We start from the raw sequence: 19,482 nt of genomic DNA, 5'->3' as shown, positions 1-19,482 counted from the left end.
GCGGGATTACTGTCTGAATGCCGGAGGAATTAGGGCAGCTGGGAGATGAAGCTGTTAGGCCCGGCTGCATCCCATTTCCTGCCTCGTTTCAATTCAACGTTCCAACAGCGCTGCCTGGCTCGTCTTGCTCTCATCCAATGGACAAGCACGCAGGCTCAGAGAGGGGGCGTGACTTGCCCAAGGTCACTCAGCTTGGATGCTGTGGAACAGGGACATCCACTGTCCCAGTCTGTTTATGGGAAGCCACTCTGCAGCTGCCCTGACCCACCACGTGCCCCACTGCTGTTTCCTTGCCCTGACCCCTTGTTGCCTGGACCAGGGTGGCACAGCTCCAGGCTCTTGGGCCCCTCGCGGAGGACAGGAACCTGTGACTGTGTCCCCAAAGACCTGAGTGACTGAGGGGGCCCCACAGAGCTTGGGCTTCCTGGAGGACGAGGAGGGATCTGCCAGCCACCTGCACCACCCCGGCCCCAGGGCTCCCCTGGAGCTACCATGCCAGCCGGACTCAGGTGGGTCTAGGGGAGCACCGTGCCTCCAGTCAGACCTTGAGATGTGCCCCCTGCTCTCACCATGCCCTCCCCTGCCCAGGACTCTGGTTGTAAACCCTGACTAAGGGGATTTTATCTCTACCAGGGGGCCAGTAGGTGGGAAGTGGCTTAAATAATGCAGGTTTATAATCTCACAGTTCTAGAGGTCAGAGGAGTCTGAAATGGGCCTCACAGGGCTAAAATCAAGGTGTCTGCAGGGCCGTGTTCCTTCTGGAGGCTCCAGGGGAGGAAGGGGAGGATCCAGTCTGTGCCTTTCCAGCTTCTACAGGCTGCCTGCGTTCCTTGGCTCGTGGCCCCTTCCCCCACCTTCAAAACAGCAGCAGAGACCTGAGTCCTTCTCATGCCGTCTCTCTGTTCTCTCTCCTGCCTCCTCCTCCACACTGGAGGACCCTTCTGCTCACACTGGCCCCCCGGTGACCCAGGATAATCCATCTCCCTGTTTGAAAGTCGGCTGATTAGCAACCTTCATTTCATCTGCCTCCTTCATTCTCCCGGCCACGTAATGGGATTCACAGCTTCCAGGGATTAGGACACGGACATCGTGTGGCGGGGGCGTAATTCTGTCGACAACACCAAGAAACACTTGGATGTCAAGCATTCACCGAACACTGTTCAGGCTCCAGGTGCTGGGAGCAGCAGTGAACAAAGCCAACAGACACCTCCACCCTCAAGGAGATCACGTTCATGGGCGAGGGAACAGATGAAACCCGGCAATGAAAATAAGTAGTGTAATGACTTGAAAAGTGCAGGGGAGAAAGAGAAGACGGGTGGAGAGTGACACATGGGCCCTTCTCTATTTCTTTTTTTTTTTTTTTTTTCCCACTCTTGTTTCCCAGGCTGGAGGGCAATGGTGCGATCTCGGCTCACTGCAACCTCCGTCTCCCGGCTTCAAGTGATTCTGCTGCCTCAGCCTCCCGAGTAGCTGGGATTATAGGTGTGCACCACCACACCCAGCTAATTTTTTTTTTTTTTTAAGTAGAGACAGGGTTTTTGCCATGTTGGCCATGCTCGTCTTGAACTCCTGACCTCAGGCGATCCACCCGCCTCGGCCTCGGAAAGTGTTGGGATTACAGGCATGAGCCACTGTGCCTGGCCTCGCCTCTCTATTTCTTTTTTTCTTTTTCTTTTTTTTTTTTGAGACTGAGTCTCACTCTGCCGCCCAGGCTGGAGTGCAGTGGCCAGATCTCAGCTCACTGCAAGCTCCGCTTCCCGGGTTCACGTCATTCTCCTGCCTCAGCCTCCCAAGTAGCTGGGACTACAGGCGTCCGCCACCGCGCCCGGCTAGTTTTTTGTATTTTTTTAGTAGAGACGGGGTTTCACTGTGTTAGCCAGGATGGTCTCGATCTCCTGACCTCGTGATCCGCCCGTCTCGGCCTCCCAAAGTGCTGGGATTACAGGCATGAGCCACCGTGCCTGGCCTCGCTTCTCTATTTCTAAGGTGACCCAAATTTCTTTACTGCTTTCTGGTAAACCCACCTCTGGCCAGGGGGTAGGCTGGTGATGCAGGGCTTGAAGGCCACATAGGGACTTTTGTCTTCTGGTGAGAAAGGAAATACTAGAGGGTTTTTGCTTCCCTTTTTAAAAAATTCAGGTATGGCCAGGCTGAATTCTCCAACATGATTGGCATTTTACCTTGTACTAGCAGAGTCTGAGGAGTGTGGCTGCTCCCAGAGTCTCATCAAACTACAGTGCTGACATCTTTAGTTCTAGTCCTTCTAGTGTGTACGCACTGGTATCTTATTAAATGCTTTTAACTGTTTTGGTAGAGATGGGGCCTTGCTGTATTGCATAGTCTGGTCTTGAACACCTGGCCTCAAGTGATCTCCAGCCTCACCCTCCTGAAGTGCTGGGATTACAGGTGTGAGCCACTGCTCTGGGCCTCATTCAATGTTTTGCTTGTCCCTGACAAGTAATGGAGTTAAGCTCTTTTTCATGTTTATTGGCCATTAAGTCATCTTGCTTTTGGAAATGCCAGTTGTTAACTGGCTTGTCCTCTTCTTTTTGCGTTAAGACACTTAATACATGCTGGATACAGATCCTCTGTTAGATTACATGTACTGCAAAGATTTTCTCCTACCCTGTGGCTTGTCTGTTGCGTTTTTTTTTTTTTTTTTGAGATGGAGTCTCGCTGTCACCCAGGTTCAGTGGCGTGATCTTGGCTCACTACAACCTCTGCCTCCCAGGTTCAAGCGATTCTCCTGCCTCAGACTCCCAAGTAGCTGGGATTACAGGCACATGCCACCACGCCTGGCTAATTTTTGTATTTTTAGTAGAGATAGGGTTTTGCTACGTTGGCCAGGCTGGTCTTGAACTCCCGACCTCAGGTGATGCGCCCACCTTGGTCTCCCAAAGTGCTGGGATTACAGGCGTGAACCACCGTGCCCGGCCAGCTTCTCTATTCATTGGAGGATTTGAGTGACATGAACAACTAAGGTTTTCTTTTTTTGAGACAGAGTCTTACTCTGTCACCCAGGCTAGAGTGCAGTGGCATGATCTCAGCTCATCACAACCTCTGCCTCCTAGGTTCAAGCCATTCTCCTGCCTCAGTCTCCGGAGTAGCTGGGATTATAGGCACCTGTCACCACGCCTGGCTATCCACTTAGGTTTTTGAAGGGCCCCTCGGGCTTGGGGTGGAGAGTGAAGGGAAGCAGGGGGAAGAAGTTTAGGTCTTGCAATCGTCCAGGTGAGACATGACATTGCCTGTGACTGGTGGCAGGGGTGGAGGTTGGGAGAAGTGGCCAGAGAGCAGATCTATTTTGTGGGTGAGGCTGACGGTATTTGCTGGACTGCCCTGGAACCAGAGGGAAGTACAGAGTCAGGCTGACTACAAGGTGTTTGGCTTAAGTTCATAGAAGAAAGGAGTTGCCATTTGCTGGCATGAGGAAAATGGAGAAGCAGATTTTGGGAGGAAAATGAAGGGTTTGGTTTCTGACTCGCTGAACTGGATGTGCTGTTTAAGTGGATGTGGATTTCACAGTTGTACTGATGAAGCTGGAATTGGTTCAAGTATAAAAGGAGGGTCATCTAAATATAGCTATTGAAGGTAATCCTCAGTGAGATGAAGCTACTGAGAGGGTGTGGGGAACCAGGAGCGGGGTGAAGCTGGGAGGGGCAGCTGGGGGGAGGGGAGAGAAGCCCAGCGATGTCCTTGGTGTCTCTGTGAAGACAGCACTTCTGGCAGAGGGACAGACACCCCCCCCCCCCCCCCCCCCGCCTGAGACAGGCTGAGGAACAACCCAACAGCAACTCAGGGCACTGGTAAGTTTGTCAGAGCACCCCAAATGGAACAAACACCCATTAAAGAGGGAGTGCCTCTAAGAAGCCGAAAGGGGGCGCCACCCAGGCTCCAGAGGGGAAACGTTTACGCTCATTTTCTAACATGTCAACAACCCCGGACCACGCAGGGTCCGGGGTGTCAGAAAAATACTGGCTCTGTGATCAGCTTTGAAACAACTTTATTAGAAGGCTGCTTTAAATGACAACTTCCAACTTCCATTTCTTTCTTAATTTGCTTTTTGACGATTCCAGTTATAACTATATATGTTCATATATAACAATAATTTTTGCATTGATCTTTGCATCCTATTGAGGATTGAAGATTTCCTCATCAGGTCATTCTGGTGGAATGGAAGTGCAACCGTGACGTCGCCAGTTGGCCAGCATTGTTGAGCAAGGGCAGCAGAAGGCTGGGAGGGAAGGAGCCAGCCCCCCACCCTCTCCTCCAGCCCCCGCCCACCACAGATTCACAGTGAGAGGCACCTCACTGCCTTGACATTCAGAAAGTGTGAAATAAAGAAACCCTCGCAGTGCAGGAAATAACTGGATTCCACCTTCAAGGTTATTGAGGTTCCTCCCTCTCTCTCCACGCCCCTAGTCAAACCCTGAAATCCTAAGACTTGGGGAAAGCCCTTCCCCAATCTGCCAAAGGAAAGGACCCAGGGCTGCTGCCTTCTGGCCGCTTTTCTGCCTTCAGTCCCATAAGGAATTTCTCTGGACAGATGTGATTGCGGCGGCCCAAGGTCCCCCTTCTTCTTCTCTTCCCACCCCACTGGGTGGGCTTGGAAAGGTACAATCAACCATGAACATAAATATGAATAAAAAATGAACTTGAAAATGACAAGCTATTAATTAAACAAATCTATAAAAATAGTTAGGACATAACTCTGTTCAAATAAATACAAAATAAATAGGTTCCAAGCAGTGACACGAGTGGAATGTGAGGCTGGTCCCGCTGCGCCCCCGCTGGGGTTAGACAGGAACCCCCAGGGCGTCAGAACAGACTCTGAGCAGTCAGCCAAGCTCCCTGCTCCCTCATCTTCCTCTGGAAGCACAGAAGTCGCTCATTTGTCTGGCTTGTCTTTCTGGACAAAACCCTTTTCCCAACAATGCATAATTAAGGCCTCCAACACCTTTTCCTTCCCTTGCCAGAACACGCCAACGCTCTGCCCTTCGCCCTCAAACACGGCGCTCCACTGCCCTCATGCCACAGTGGGGACAGTGAGTTTGGTTCTGAGGTGGTGCCCATCCTGATGGGGTCTGGGCCGGCTCAGAGCACCATAAGCCCCAGCACTTGCCTTCTGTGCAGCCAGGCCAGGCAGCCCGAGCCCCATGCACTCCCACGCATGCCCAGGAGTCCCAGCCATCAGCAGGGCTCAGATGCCAGTGAGCGCCAAGGCCAGACCCTTTCCTCTTCCTTGCACAGCCAAGTTGGCGTCGATGCTTTAGGTTGGGAAGTCAGGCCTGGGAGGCCACGTGACCTCACCTTTCACCATGGATTACGGGGTTGGACGAGGGGGTGGGATGTGGGCTGTAGCCCTCCTCCCACCTGATTACATCAGCAGAGAGGCAGGAAGCAGAGGGCACGGGGAGATGCACGGCAGGCCAGAGGGCAGGGGCCGTGGCCAGCAGCTGAAATGGAAGAACTAAGCCGGCCTCCAAGCTCGCTATTGGCAGGCACTGCAGAAAATGTCCTGTTCCTACACATGTGAGCCTGGAGCCTGCTGACCCTGGACCCTAAGGAATGCCTGTGGTCTTCCCTGGAACCAACAGGAGGGTCTGCTGGGGTCAGCAGGACAAGCCCTGGGCCTGCCAGCTCTCCCCACCCTCCCTGGGGTGCATCTAGGGTTTTCACAGCTTGGCTCGAGTCAGCTTAGTGTTGGCACATTCACAGAATGAGATGGCTGCATACCCCGGGCTGCGGCCCAGGATCAGCGAGTCCACGGCGGGGCGGCCCTCCCCCCGTCACCGTGACTGCACGCCCAGGGTGATCTTCAGGTTCTCGTAGACCACATAGCTGATGCTCACGGCTGGGATGACCTTCATGAAGTTGGGGGCCAGCCCCCTGTACAGCCCGAAGGCCCCCTCGGTCCGCAGGATCTGTTTGAAGAGGCTGCTCATGGTCACTTCCGGAGCGCCCTCAATGGAGGCTGCAGAAGGGAGGCCACCAGTCAGATGCTTCTCTCCGCACCCTCCGAACTCCCAGGGGACTGCCCAGGGCCAGCCTTACCTTGTGCCTGCATCCGGGTCCTAACTAGGGCCAGGGGGTAGCTGGCCAGCTGGCCACAGGTACTGGACATGGTGCCACAGGCCAGGAGCACAAACACACCGGGGTCCGCACTGTTCACTGCATAGCGCTGCAGCCAGGCATTCTTGAGCGTCTAGAAGGGGAAGGGAGCGTGGGATAAGCCCCAGGAAGGGCTAGCGAGGCAGCAAGAGACAGGGGGCTGTTACGGGGTCCTCAGGCCACTGGAACCCAACTGCCGGGCCCGGGGCCTGGCTGTCCTGTTTCTGCTGTCACTGGGAATTCCGGGACAAGGCAGAGGGAACACCGCCTACCCCACACAGAAGGGCTGACTTCTGGGGTCTGTCGAGTGTGCTGGGGCCTGCAAGCCCCTAGGGGCCACCCTGCTCTGGGGATCTGCCTGCTGAGCCCCTGGGGACGCAGAGCCTGGATGCAGGGCTCACAGGGGCTGCCAGAGGCAGGCAGGATGAAGGAAAGCTTGCAATAAACACAGGAGCCGGAAGGAGACGCAGTCTTTGATGCCGTTTCCTGCACTAGGCATGCGTCCGTCAAGGAAAGAGACAGCAGGCGGAGGTGTGCTGGGAGGGGGTTTCTAAACCTGTCCGGCTTGGGCCGGGGCCTGAGCCCTCTTGGGCCTCACCTCATAGACTGCGAGGTCGATGCCGGCATAGGGGATGATGCCCAGCATGTTGGGGACATAGCCTTTGTAGAAGGCGGCCACCCCCTCTCTGGCCAGGATCCTCCTGGCGCAGTCCAGCATTCCTGAGTACTGGCCTGTTTTCCGCAGTGCCATCCGGGTCTTCAGGACCTGCACAACAGGAGCGGCGGGAAGCGTGAGCACAGCCTGCACCTCTCCCCAGTCCCATGCCCACTGCCCGCCCCAGGACCCAGGTGGCCCCTCACCTCCATTGGGTAGATGCTGCTCTGGGCGATCGCCCCTGCCAAGGACCCTGCCACAAGCCTCTCGTGAATCCTCAGAGTCTCCTGGTCACTACCAACAAGGCGCTTGATCTAGAACCAGGAGCAAACAAACCACCCGATATACCCAGAGGTTGAGGCACCTGCTGCTGCCCCTCCCTTCCTCCTGGAGCCAGGCAGCATCAGCTGAGCCCTGGAGTCCCTGGCACATTTTATGCTGCCCAGAAATGTAAGGAACTGGTAGCGAGCCCGGGCCTCCCGCCTCGCCCTGCTGTCCCTGGGGTACCATGGCTGGCTCCAAGTGTCAGGGAGCTCAGTCCAGGGAAAGCCAGCAAGTCCAGACAGTGAATAGCCACTGGCTGGTGACCCTCCCTGAGGAGCTGGGTCCTCACCTGCTCATAGGCCATGAATTTGATGGCTGATTCGGGGGCAATTTTGAGGACATTGATGCCATTGCCCCGCCAGAGTGACCTGGCCCCTCCTTCTCGAATCATCTGAGTGAAGCCGCCAACGATGCCCATGTTGTTGCTGCGGGAGGCATGGACCTGGGAGGGAGGACCAAGCAGTCAGACGGACCCGGGGGGGCCATAGGCTGCCTCACCCGGCCAAGAGCCTCTGCTGGCCAACTGGCTGCAGCCAAAGCGAAGGCTCTTTCTTCTGTGAGTTTTGAAGATGAGCTTGGAATCACGAGACCAAAGTAACCCAACACGGCTCAGTGAGGTTCAGCTCCATTGTACTGGCTATCTATTGGTTGCCAGCCTTGTCCTGAACATCTCCATAAAGATGACTTTAAAAAAAAATCAAGGTCGGGTGCGGTGGCTCATGCCTGTAATCCCAGCTCTTTGGGAGGCCGAAGCAGCTGGATCATTTGAGGTCAGGAGTTCAAGACCAGCCTGGCCAACATGGTGAAAGCCCGTCTCTACTAAAAATACAAAAGTTAGCCAGGCGTGGTGGCAGGCACCTGTAATCCCAGCTACTTGGGAGGCTAAGGCACGGAGAACTGCTTGAACCCAGGAGGTAGAGGTTGCAGTGAGCTGAGATCATGTCCCTGTACTCCAGCCTGGGTGACAGAGTGAGACTCTATCTTAGAGAAAAAAAAAGAAAAAAAAGGCTGGGCGTGGTGGCTTACACCTGTAATCCCAGAACTTTGAGAGGCTGAGGGGGGCGGATCACATGAGGTGAGGAGTTCCAGACCAGCCTGGCCAAAATGGAGAAACCTCATCTCTACTAAAAATACAAAAATTAGCCAGGGGTGGTAGCGTGTGGGTGTAATCCCAGATACTAGGGAGGCTGAGGTGGTAGAATTGCTTGAACCCAGTGGGGGAGGCTGCAGTGAGCCGAGATCACACCACTGCACTCAAGCCTGGGCAACAGAGCGAGACTGTCTCAAAAAAAAATAATAATAATAATTTTTAAAAATCGAATTTTTCATTATAAAAAAAACTTAAAACATATTTAAAACAATGATCAAACCACAGCCAACCTCTCTCCTGCTGCCCCACCCATGCTGGTTTAAAGGCACATCCCAGGCATCTGATTTCACCCAAGGCCTGCTTTCAATCTCTACAACGTTCCTGACAATTCTGCTAAAAAGACAAAAGGATGAGGCAGTTGTTCAAGCCCCTGTTTTCACAGAGGAGGGGAAGTCCTGGGAGGGAAAGGGGTTTGCTCAAGGCCACGAGAGGAAGGGAGGCCGCTATGGTGGTGCCCCGGGCAGAGTCCAAGCCCAAGGTGCTCTGCCCTGAACCACCTGCTTCCTTTGTCTCTGTGCGACACAGGGAGGCCCAGCAAGGCAGGCGGGGGAGGGAAAGGAGGCAGCTCGTCCAAGCTGGGCTCCTGGCACAAGAAGTACTAGGTACGAGCAAGGGGATAGGTGGTGGCCAGTCACCATTCAGACATCAAAGTCCACCAGTGTTGTCGTGTGGGTTTCACAATTCTGCCTTGACATCAGCCCAGCTTATCTCTGCTGTGTGGACATGGATTTGCGTACCTGGCCAAGGTAATGGTGTGGCTTCCCACTGGCATCTGGGTCAGGTGAGGCTCTGCTGACCCCACTGTGGGGTAATGTACACAAGACGTGCTTACAGAAATTGGTTCCTGCCTCACCCCAGTCTCGGTAGCTTCACCTGTCCACATTATGCCCCTGTAATGTGATGCCTCAGATAAAATTAGATCCGCTCTGCACAAAATGTCACCTAGAGTGACATTTTGGTACCCCCTGTCTGAGCAATAATTCCAGTCTAATTTATTGGGTTAGAAAAGTTTGGGCCCAAAGCAGGCACCAGCCAGAGAAAGGGAAAACTAGCCAAGCAGCATCCCCCAAGTGGAAACTGCCCCCTCTAGGGCTCTGGGGTCTTTTCCCTACATACCTGCATGAGCACCTTGAGCCTGTCCAGGGGGGCCGTGCAGGTTCTGGATACGGCCCCTGCCCCACCTCCTGCCACCAGGTGTCTCCACCACATCCCCGTCTGCCTCTCCTCCACTGTGAACTCATCGGGGACCGTCAGATTCTCACCCACATCAAAGATCTGTGAGGAAAGATGGCATAAGCCTGACTCAGGACCCTCGGGGCAAGACTGCTGGCACCTGTCGCCTTCTACCCTCCAGCATGGCTCCAGGCCAGGGACCACAGGACAGGAGAAGGCCAGCGATCCTGGGTGGGAAGTGGACTGGGGCCTTCCCCTTCACTCTGAAGGTAGCAGAGTTCTCACCCCAGCAGGGGGCCTGGAGAGAACCTCAGCTGAACACAGCCGGAAGGTGCCAGGTACAAAACCATTCACCCGCCCTTTGCAAAGCTTCCAGGGAGCTCCTTAAGAACAGCTCACAGGCCTGTGTGAGATCGCCAGGCTGGCTGCACTGAAGGGATCAAGCTGGGGTAAGAGCCGTCTGAAACCTCATGTGTAACCAGATCATGCTGGCAGAACATTATGCAAGGCCTCAGCAAACACGAGGGCTCGCTGCCTGCGTAACCTCTCTCCGGGTGGCATCCAGGCTGATTAGAGCCACCTCTGCTCTGATCCCAGGGCTAAAGGCCAGAGCTCTGGGCCAGCTGCTCCCACCCCTGGAGGTGTCCACTTCATTTCACCCAACAAGCCCTGGTCTGGCACTGTGAGAGGCAGGTGAGGAGCCCCTCTGGCCTCTCCTTCTGGAGGGGACTGTCCAGGGGGACAGGACTGCACACCAGGACTCAGAGAGGGACATGCCAAGCGTGAGGGGCTCAGGGCCAGAGACCAACACAGACTCACATTTCCGAACATGAAACCACAGTGGGCAGCGGTGAAAGGGCAGCAAGTGTGTGCCCGTGGGGACACCTCACAGCTCTGCCTAGGTGCTCTCTGTAGAGTAGCTTCTGCCTCGGCCCCCTCCCACCAGGGGGAAGGGTCATACCAGCTTTGGCAGAACAGGCAGCATCATGGGAAGGGTATCTGAAGTGGCCCATGAGCAGGGAGCATGTGGGGATGGAGGGTGTTCCTGGAAGAGGACCCCTGTGTGTGTGAACAATGGGGCTGTTCAGGTGGCCAGTGGCCAGAACAGGGGAACATGCGGACAGCTCTCCTCTCCCTCTCTGAGTCCTGGTGTGCAGTCCTGTCCCCCCGGACCATCCACTCCAGGAGGGGAGGCCAGAGGTGCTCCTCACCTGGCAGAAGAGGGGACAGTCTCCTGTGGAGGAGGCGGCGGCACTCTGGGATGGGGACAACTGGGTGACTCGGGGCCAGGCCCTGGGAGCAGGTGAGGGCCCCGGGTGTGTGGGGCTCACCGTGGAATGCTTCCAGTAGAGGATGATCTCGGGGATGTTTTCCACGGGGTGCAGGAGGTGGTAGTCTCTCCACTCGTTCCAGTCGATGGTCATCGTGCCGTTTTTATCCATGCTGCGAGACAGAGGCGAGGCTGCCCACCTGCCCAGCCACCAGCTGCGTCCCCCCACCTCCCAGTGAGCCGAGGGCAGGCACCTCGGATGCCCAGAAACCACACGAGGCGCCTCTGCCCCCAGGTGAAAGAGCAGGGGGTTGCACACCCTACTCAGCACAACAATGGCAATATAATGGCCCACAAGAACCCCGTTCTGATCAGGCATGGAAGTCAAGGGAGGCAGTCATGAGCGACACGGATACTTACTAGGTGACAGGGCCCCAGAAATGGCCCGTTCGTATTCTGACAGACAGACAAAGGATGCGGAGGAGAGAGGAGAAACAACACGCATAAGTGCTCGGAGCCATGTTAGTGAAGCAAGCGCACACCCAGAGATGTGGGCACAGCACGGCACGAGACGAGCCCCACAGCAGCTGAGCCCGGGGCTGCTGTCCCCGAGGACCAGCCAGCGTTCGTTCGGTCCACAGGGTTTTGGGAAGGTCCAGCTAGGACAGACGGCAACTCCCAGGGCTGTTCCGTGAGATTTCCTGGCAGCCACCCCTCACCAGGGAGCTATCTTGTGGGGCAGCGCCTCTGACTAAATTGTGAAGTGCAAGTTACTAGCATGGGGAAGAAATTCACCTGGGATCGAGGCTGCAGTGTGAGCCCCTGCCCTGCCCCCACCACACACAGGTGCTCTTTGCTGGCCTTTTACCCACTTGAACCACCCCCAAATTCGTTTTCCCTTCATGGGCCGCTGGCCGATGGGCAACATTCCAAGTGATCTGTGATTCTTCAAATGAAAGCTGGCCTGCAACGCTGGGGGAGGGGCTGGCCTCCCGCAGGGGTTACTTATTCATCCTTTCTTTTCTTTTTCTTTTTTTTGAGACAGAGTCTCGCTCAGTCACCCAGGCTGGAGTGCGGTGGCGCCATCTCGGCTCACTGCAAGCTCCGCCTCCCGGGTTCACGCCATTCTCCTGCCTCAGCCTCCTGAGTAGCTGGAACTACAGGTGCCCGCCTCCACGCCCTGCTAATTTTTTTGTATTTTTAGTAGAGACGGGGTTTCACCGTGTTAGCCAGGATGATCTCGATCTCCTGACCTCGTGATCTGCCCGCCTCGGCCTCCCAAAGTGCTGGGATTACAGGCGTGAGCCACCGTGCCCGGCCTACTTATTCATCCTTTCAAACCACGAGAAGGCCAAGTTCAGAAAAACAGGGTCAGCTTAGGGAATGGCATCGCAGGGTTAGTGTCAGAGCCTTCCTTTCATCACACTTAAACCAAACACAGAGGCTGGCTGAGCACTCACCTCTTGAGAATTTTTTCTGCCTGCTGTTCAGATATCTTGACTCCCAAGTCCCGCAGGGACTGCATGATCTCCTGTGCGTCGATGCGTCCTACAAGAAGAGTCCGTGAGCAGGAGCCAGGCGCACAGGGAGGCCCGAGGCTGGACCGGCTGCAGCTCTGAAGGCAACACTTACCATCATTCTTTTTGTCCAAACTCTTAAACACCAGCCTCAGTTTCTTCTCATGATCTTGGAGATAATGGACAAATTCTTCAAAGTCTAGCTGCCCATCAAGGTCCTTATCTCCAGCTTGTACAATTTTCTAGAAAAGAAAAGTAAGGTTTTGTCTTTTGGCTCCTGGACCAGCCTTTCCTTGTCCCTTGTGGGGCCCCGTCCCCAGGCAATGACTGCACTAATCCGTGAGCAGAGCTGGCCCCAAGGACCCAAGATGCTTCTGCTCCACTCCCAGAGCCACTATGGCAATTGACTCACATGCCAGAGCCACCACCTAGAGCCCCAAGTGCTGGCCAGAACCCAGGCAAGGGCCAATCTTGTCTCCCTCCCAAGCAGAGAGGAAACAAGCAGCCCAGGAAGAGCCCTCTGGACAGAGGCCAACAGGGACAGCTGAGCACTTTGTCAGTCTGAAGACCCGCGCGCCGCACAGCCAGGGTGAGCAGTGTGGCTCTGCTGCAGTGCCGTCCCTGGGTCCCTGGACCCAGGCTTCAACCACACATGCTCCCTGGTGAGATGTGGGGATGGCCATGGAGTTTTTTTCCGACAGGAATTCTGCAGCTCGCTGTTTCCCTCCTAAAACTGGCATTGGTCCAAGAATAATTTGGTGGGCAGGGTGAAAATCGGGGGCAGAGCCAGACTCTGCCACAGCACCCGAGGCCGGGGAGGTATAAGGAGCCAAGGGCATGTGTATGATGGTACTGCCAGTCCCTGCTCTCAGGGAAGCCAGGTGATAAAGCCGCCCTGGCTCTGTCAGTCAGTCACTGAAAAGCACTTTAGTGTCCCAAGAAGGCTTTGAGAGACTGTTCCTTGGCAATGAGGTTCCAAAAGTAATCCCCCCACCCCTACCTCCCAGGAGGTGGGCTTTGTTCAGCAGTTGTTAATGGTTGTGGATGCCCAGCAACTGGGACTGTGCCATGAGAGCGCACATTTCCCCAGCACCTAGCGCGGGCCACTGGGCGTGCTAAATGCTTTACTTTTAGCAACCCACTAACCCCTCGCAAACAGCTCTAGGAGGTAGGAAATGTTATTTCCCCCATTTTACAGAGAAGGAAACAGGAGTTCCGAGAGGCTAAACATTTACACGAGGCCAGACAGCTAGGGAAGTGGTGGGCGGGATGTAAGTCGGGCCGTGGTCCTCCCAAGCCGCCTCCCTGCAGATCCTGCCACCACCCTCAAGGCTAACCTGCAGAACATGGGGGATGAAAGTGAGTCACCCCAACTCAGCAACGCCCTGAATCCAGAACCCAAAACTGGAACCGAGACTCTCCCAAGGAAGATGGTACAGTCTTCCTGTGTCCCCCGGCTTCCTCACTGGGAGAAATCAACGGACAGCCAGCTGGAGTCTGGAACTGGATGGCCCACTGGCTAGCTCACATCCTCAAAGGATCACCACCGCACCTCTCTCTTAGACACATTACTGATGGTGCCTTGTGATTCCTCAGCTGCCAAGGGTGCCAGGGGCAGGGAGGCTTGAACAGATACCCCATGACAGATACCCCATGACCTGGGTGCTCAAAAGGCTAATGCGAGGGGTGTGGCTGGAATGTGGGACAGATGCTGGTACATATTTTATCTTCTATCTGAGGTTACATTTAACTTCCTGTGGACATCTGTGCTCTCAGCCAAGAGTGACATAAATCACCTATACAGTGACTGCTCCAGATCTCTAACAGGAATGGAAATAGAGTGGACAAGCCATTTAGGCAGCAGATGAACATCAGGCACGGAGCCCTCTGGGACCCAGCCACCTGCACTGCTGCCAGGGTGAGCCACATGCCTCCCTGGGGTGGGTGCTGTCGCACAGACACCCAGAGCAGAGGGTGTGCTCACCGCAGCTGGCTTCAACGCATTCTCAAAGTGCTTGCTTCTGCCTCACGGGGCCTGAGTCTCCTTCTGTCTCCTTCCTTGGATCTGCAAATCCCCCTCGGTGCACAGTGGGCACTGGGGGTAGCAGGGAAACTGATTAACAGAGAAGCCGAGGAGGCAAGGGGCCTCCAGACTCTGCAGCTCGGCTTCCCCACCTTCAGGGCGGACACAGGCCCTGCTCCACAGAGATGTCTAAGGGTTGAGAAGGCGGGAGGCTCCCTCACCCCCACACCAGGGACGGGCAGCTCCCCCACCAGCACCCTCAACTCCTGGGCCTCCCTGCCTTTTCCTCCCTTGCACTATGGCCTGGCCCCCCAGATCCCTTTCTGGCTCTGTACTTCTCAGGAACACCCCCCTCATTCCAGCAAAAGGAATTTCCTTTCTGAAAGTCCATTTCTCACAACAGCCTTCGCTAGAATTCCAGCCTGCCTGGGAAGTCACGTGAAAACCAGTCACTACTGTGACGTACACGTGCCGGCCATAGCCACATGACAATGGGAAAAAACTCCTACATTTCAGACATTTTTTCCTCTCGGTGGGGGATGGTTCATGCATGCTCAGCCATTCACTCAACAGATACCACTTGAACGCGCCTCTCCCTTCCGCATGGTCACCCCGCAGACCTGCTTCCACTGGCGGTAGGTGGAGAACTCCTGGGAGGGGATGAAGACGCTGAGCTTGAAGATGGACTTCAGCTCGGCAGGGAGCCCCTTGGACTCGAAGTACTGGAACTCGGTCTGGGCCTCCCCGATGACCGGCACGTACAGGCACAGACAGAGCATGTTGGCAGCCTGCTGGGTGCTCCACTGCCCTCACCACTGGGAGCAAGTTCCCTAAATGCTGCCGGTCCCAGGGAAACTTGCATAAGACAAGCCCGGCCTCAGCTGTCATTGGCTGCTTAAGCCCTGCCCTTTTACTTAATTGAAAAAAAGAAAAAAACCCTCCCACGGCAAGTCCTGCCAACAACCAATGAACACAGAGCCCGGGGGAGAAGGTGGCATCGGGTTGCTCAAGTGAGAGGCACAAAGATGAGGGCTGACGTCACCGCTCCCTCCCTGCAGTTAACTCTTGGAGAAGAGGCCGGGTGGCGCGTTCTGCCTGCCTGGGTACCAGGTACAGAGCCCAAACGAACCTTCACCCTCTGGCTCTGGCTGCCAACCCCTCCAAATGAACAAACAGCCTATGGCCTGTCACACGTGTCACACAACACACGTGTCACACAACACAACAGTTTTCTCCTTTTAGTAAATCATTCCCAACTGAAAAATCAGTAGATGGAGACAGAGCTGATTGCCACAGAAAACGGGCCCAGTTCAGCTGTGAGGACAGGAGGCTGAGGGGTGGCTGAGAGCCAGGTGCCCAGTCACCCTGGAAAGTGGACCCCACCATGGGCCTGTGTGTCCCGCAGGGGAGCTGCCCTGGCCACACACGGCTCCAGGCACAGTTCTAGCTGGCTCCTGCTCCAGGGAACCTGCAGCCCTCCACAGCCCACATTGCATTGAAACCTCTTCCAGGCCATTCTGCAATGTGAGCACCAGCCTTCATCTAGGGGCCCCAGAGTGCCCAGGAGCTGACACGATGGGGTTGGGAAGAGGACACCATGCCGAAGGACCCCCCAGAAGCATCAATCTGGGGTCAGCGGAGGCCTCACACGAGATCCACAGTCTTCAATGCCCACGTCCACTCAGAACATGTAGGAGCCCAGTCTTAGTCACAGCCAGAACTTTGCTGTTCAACACAGAAGCTTTTTAAATGTAAAGTCATAGCCAGGCGTGGTGGCGCACACCTGTAATCCCAGCTACTGGGGAGGCTGAGGCACGAGAATTGCCTGAACCCAGGAGGCAGAGGTTGCACTGCGCCAGGATTGTGCCACTGCACTCCAGCCTGGGCGACAGAGTGAAACTGTGTCTCAAACAAAAAAGTAAATTCATTACAATGAAATGAAATTACAAACTCAGTTCCCCAGGATAGCCACACGTGGTCACTGGGCATTTCTGCCACCGCGGGAACGTCACTGGGCAACACAGCTCGAGAACGACCCTTTCGGCGCAGGATGATTCTCCGCAGGCCGGCCTGAATTCTCCACTCATTCCTTCCCCCCAGATTCGTGCTGCGGAGGAAGAGACCACGTCACCAAGATGAGAACAGGCTCAGTCTCACCCTTGTTCCTTCTACACCGCGCCACTTCCTAATATAGACTACATCTTCCCACTACCGGGATGGATAAAAATGGATAGTTATTACTTGGGGATCACAGAAGTAAAAGGACTTCTTAATGCACTAAAAAGCTTGTTGTTAACTTGTAAAGAGGGTATTACAAGATGTTGATACTAACACACAACATTATGAAGCAGAGATCATGACAAGTGATATGACATTTGGGCCCTTCTAATGGAGATCTGATAACGAGTCTGTGAGAACAGGTCTTGGGCTACCCTAGCGACGGATCCTATGAGGTCACACTGGATTATCCAGGCAGATTCCTGCTAGCTGCCACTAAATCCATGACACTCAGCTGTCTCTTAAGCTGCCCAATCCAGAATGTTCTGCCTTGGGCTATTTTAACAGCATCTTATCTCTACCACCAGGGTCCTTGAAGGTAGAAGGCTCTTGCTTCAAACCCTTGAACCTCCTTGTCTGGAACTAACCTTTTGCCTTGATCAAATAAGGTGCTTCATGAACAGCTTCTAATGAGTGAATTAGCTCAGGGGGCCTCTAAGACCCTAATAAACAAACTCATAATCATACTTGATGAAGGTCTATTTTTCTGAGCATCTGCAAATAGAGTTGTCAGGGCATTATACTCAAATGAACAAGATAATGTATCATTATTATTATTACTATTTTTGAGACAGACTCTCACTCTGTCACCCAGGCTGGAGTGTGGTGACATGATCTTGGCTTACTGCAACCTCTGCCTCCCAGGTTCAAGCGATTCTTGTGCCTCAGCCTCCCAAGTAGTTGGGATTACAGGCACTCACCGCCACACCTGGCTAATTTTTGTATTTTTAGTAGAGACTGAGTTTTACCATGTTGGACAGGCTGGTCTCCAACTCCTGCCCTCAAGTGATCTGCCTGCCTCGGCCTCCCAAAGTGCTAGGATTACAGGTATGAGCCACTGCGCCTAGCCTCTATTATTTTATTTTAAAGGAGGTTCATATTTATAAACAAAAGAGCTAAACCTTAAAATGCTGGTTTTTAGGAATGCTCATTCTATTTTAAGATGTTGCCCTATTACAAAAAAATGCCGGTTTTCCTTTGTTAAATTATTGTTTGCTTCTGAAACTAAATTACACAGATCTGCTGAGTATCTCATTTTAGTGATGACTGCAGTCATTCTAATATAAAAAAGCAAATATTTTGACGAATAAATTCAATTAAAGATTTCATTTTCTAATAAAGCATATTTTAAAAATAACCATTGAGTTTTATAATGTATCTAACAAAAGAAATCTGAGAAGAGATATGAAAATGATACTAAATAAAAGTGAAACCTGTGTTCTTCTTTTTTTTTTTTTTTCTCTTTCCTAAGATGGAGTCTTGCTCTGTCACCCAGGCTGGAATGCAGTGGCGTGATCGTGGCTCACTACAACCTCCACCTCCTGGGTTCAAGCGATTCTCCTGCCTCAGCCTCCCGAGTAGCTGGGACTACAAGTGCCCACCAGCATACCCGGCTAATTTTTAAAAGGGTTCTAACTTATTTGCTGCTGTGACTGAGTCCCATGGAATGTCTTCATTGGATAAACTTCAATTGGCGTTTGCTTATTTAAATCATCCATCTTACTGAGTTTCACAGGTAACTCAGGACTCCATTTGCATATAAAAATGGAGAATTCTACCCAAATAAGCCAATCTCTAGGTGCTAGTGCCCAGGACAACTGCTCTATTCCTGGAATTGCACACTGTGGGGGCCTAGAGGGGCTCTGGGATCATCCCTTAATCTCCGAGTTAAGCAAACAGGCCTGGGAGAGGTAACCTGATTTGCCCAATTCCCAAAGCCTGTCAATGGCAGGGCAGGGCCTCACACCCAGGGTTCTTGTTACAATATCCACTTCAAACAGCACCCAAAACAGATTTTAGTATTCAGTTCCCAAAGGATGCCGGTAAGCCGGACACTGGGAATGACAGTGGGTGATACCTCATACTGGAAGGCGGCAGGTGTGTGGGAAAGGTGTAACTTGAGCAAGTTGAGCCCTAGTTAAATACAACCAAAAATGGTGTTTGTGTCACAGCTTCCGAACGCCTCTATGAGAACTAGATTATGGAGGAACTAAAGCAGGCCTCGGGTTTTAGCCCTCATGCTTCACACCGGCCTGCTTGGCACTCTAAGATCTGGGCACAACGTGCATTGTGTGCGATGCCTCTCTGCTCTTTATTATTCTGACTGTGTGGCACAGACCCTCATCGGTTTCAGCTCCTCCGACGTCCATTCCTATGACTAGTATTCGGAAACAGTGACAGCAACACTAGGACCCTTAGGATTCAGATTGCAATTAATCTACAAAGTAGCAGTTCCTCTCCTGAGCATCTTCTCACAGCAAATCTGCCAATGCCACCAAAAGTTTTCCTTGTTCTACCACTATGTTACATGCCGGAAGAAAGGAGGTGCTTCAGGTAAGGGCCGGAATACCATGAATAAGAACAGGGCAGGTACAGTGCCTTTGGGAGTGTAGCATTAGGTCAGAAAGTTCCTCTCCCTCCTCTGCAATGACTCAGACTTAGCCAGAAATATTAACATGTGAGGGAGCTTTGCCAGCATCCAGCCGCTCAAGCCCCACCCACCCTTAAGGCTCTCAAACCTCATTGGCGGCTGTGGCCACAGTGTCATTTGATGATCAGGTTGCCATGACAGCCTAGTGTAGCCAGTTTCCAATGAAACCTGCCTACACTTGGCAGTTACACACACAATGAGCAAAATTCTCTGTGCTTCCGAGAAGACAGCCCCTCAGGATTTGAAAGCTTGCATGCCGCTGAGGGCACCTCCCACTCCAGAGTAATGGCTTTCTTCTCCAACTGAAGATTAACTGTAAGACAAAGATAAAGGGAAAAACTGGAACAGTTCCTAGAATAAAAGCTTGCAGGAACCTGACTCACTAGCAGACATATTTAAACAGGGGAAGTGAGAGCAAAACAAAGTAGTGCTTCTGGGATGCTGAGAAGCCCAAGAATCCAGGTGAACTTTTCTTTTTCTTGAAACAGAATCTCGCTCTGTTACCCAGGCTGGAGTGCAGTGGTGCAATCTTGGCTCACTGCAACCTCCGC

At 53.5% G+C, this 19,482-nt stretch overlaps 1 protein-coding gene across 6 annotated transcripts in view; it reads right to left on the bottom strand.

Annotated features, from left to right (window-relative positions):
* Nucleotides 1-3,986: 3,986 nt before the first annotated feature.
* Nucleotides 3,987-19,482, bottom strand: part of SLC25A25 (solute carrier family 25 member 25) — a 42,732-nt gene continuing 27,236 nt past the window's right edge. For 2 of the 6 annotated variants that reach the window (XM_008006097.3, XM_008006099.3), the window contains exons 2-11: nt 12,316-12,442; nt 12,144-12,231; nt 11,104-11,139; nt 10,745-10,856; nt 9,357-9,515; nt 7,380-7,532; nt 6,973-7,080; nt 6,710-6,877; nt 6,055-6,205; nt 3,990-5,974 (exon numbers count right to left, since the gene is read on the bottom strand). In XM_008006097.3, coding sequence (XP_008004288.1) covers nt 5,790-5,974; nt 6,055-6,205; nt 6,710-6,877; nt 6,973-7,080; nt 7,380-7,532; nt 9,357-9,515; nt 10,745-10,856; nt 11,104-11,139; nt 12,144-12,231; nt 12,316-12,442 — 1,287 coding nt within the window. In that variant the 3' untranslated portion in view covers nt 3,990-5,789. Of the gene's footprint in view, nt 5,975-6,054; nt 6,206-6,709; nt 6,878-6,972; nt 7,081-7,379; nt 7,533-9,356; nt 9,516-10,744; nt 10,857-11,103; nt 11,140-12,143; nt 12,232-12,315; nt 12,443-14,843; nt 15,106-19,482 lie in introns of those variants that run through there. The other 4 variants (XM_008006098.3, XM_008006100.3, XM_008006101.3 and 1 more) reach the window with 3 other exon arrangements.

The sequence above is a fragment of the Chlorocebus sabaeus genome, chromosome 12, assembly GCF_047675955.1.
Source record: "Chlorocebus sabaeus isolate Y175 chromosome 12, mChlSab1.0.hap1, whole genome shotgun sequence".
Taxonomy (NCBI): Eukaryota; Metazoa; Chordata; class Mammalia; order Primates; family Cercopithecidae; genus Chlorocebus; species Chlorocebus sabaeus.
The sequence above is the reverse complement of the archived record's forward strand: the minus strand, read 5'-3'. Positions and strand labels throughout refer to the sequence as shown.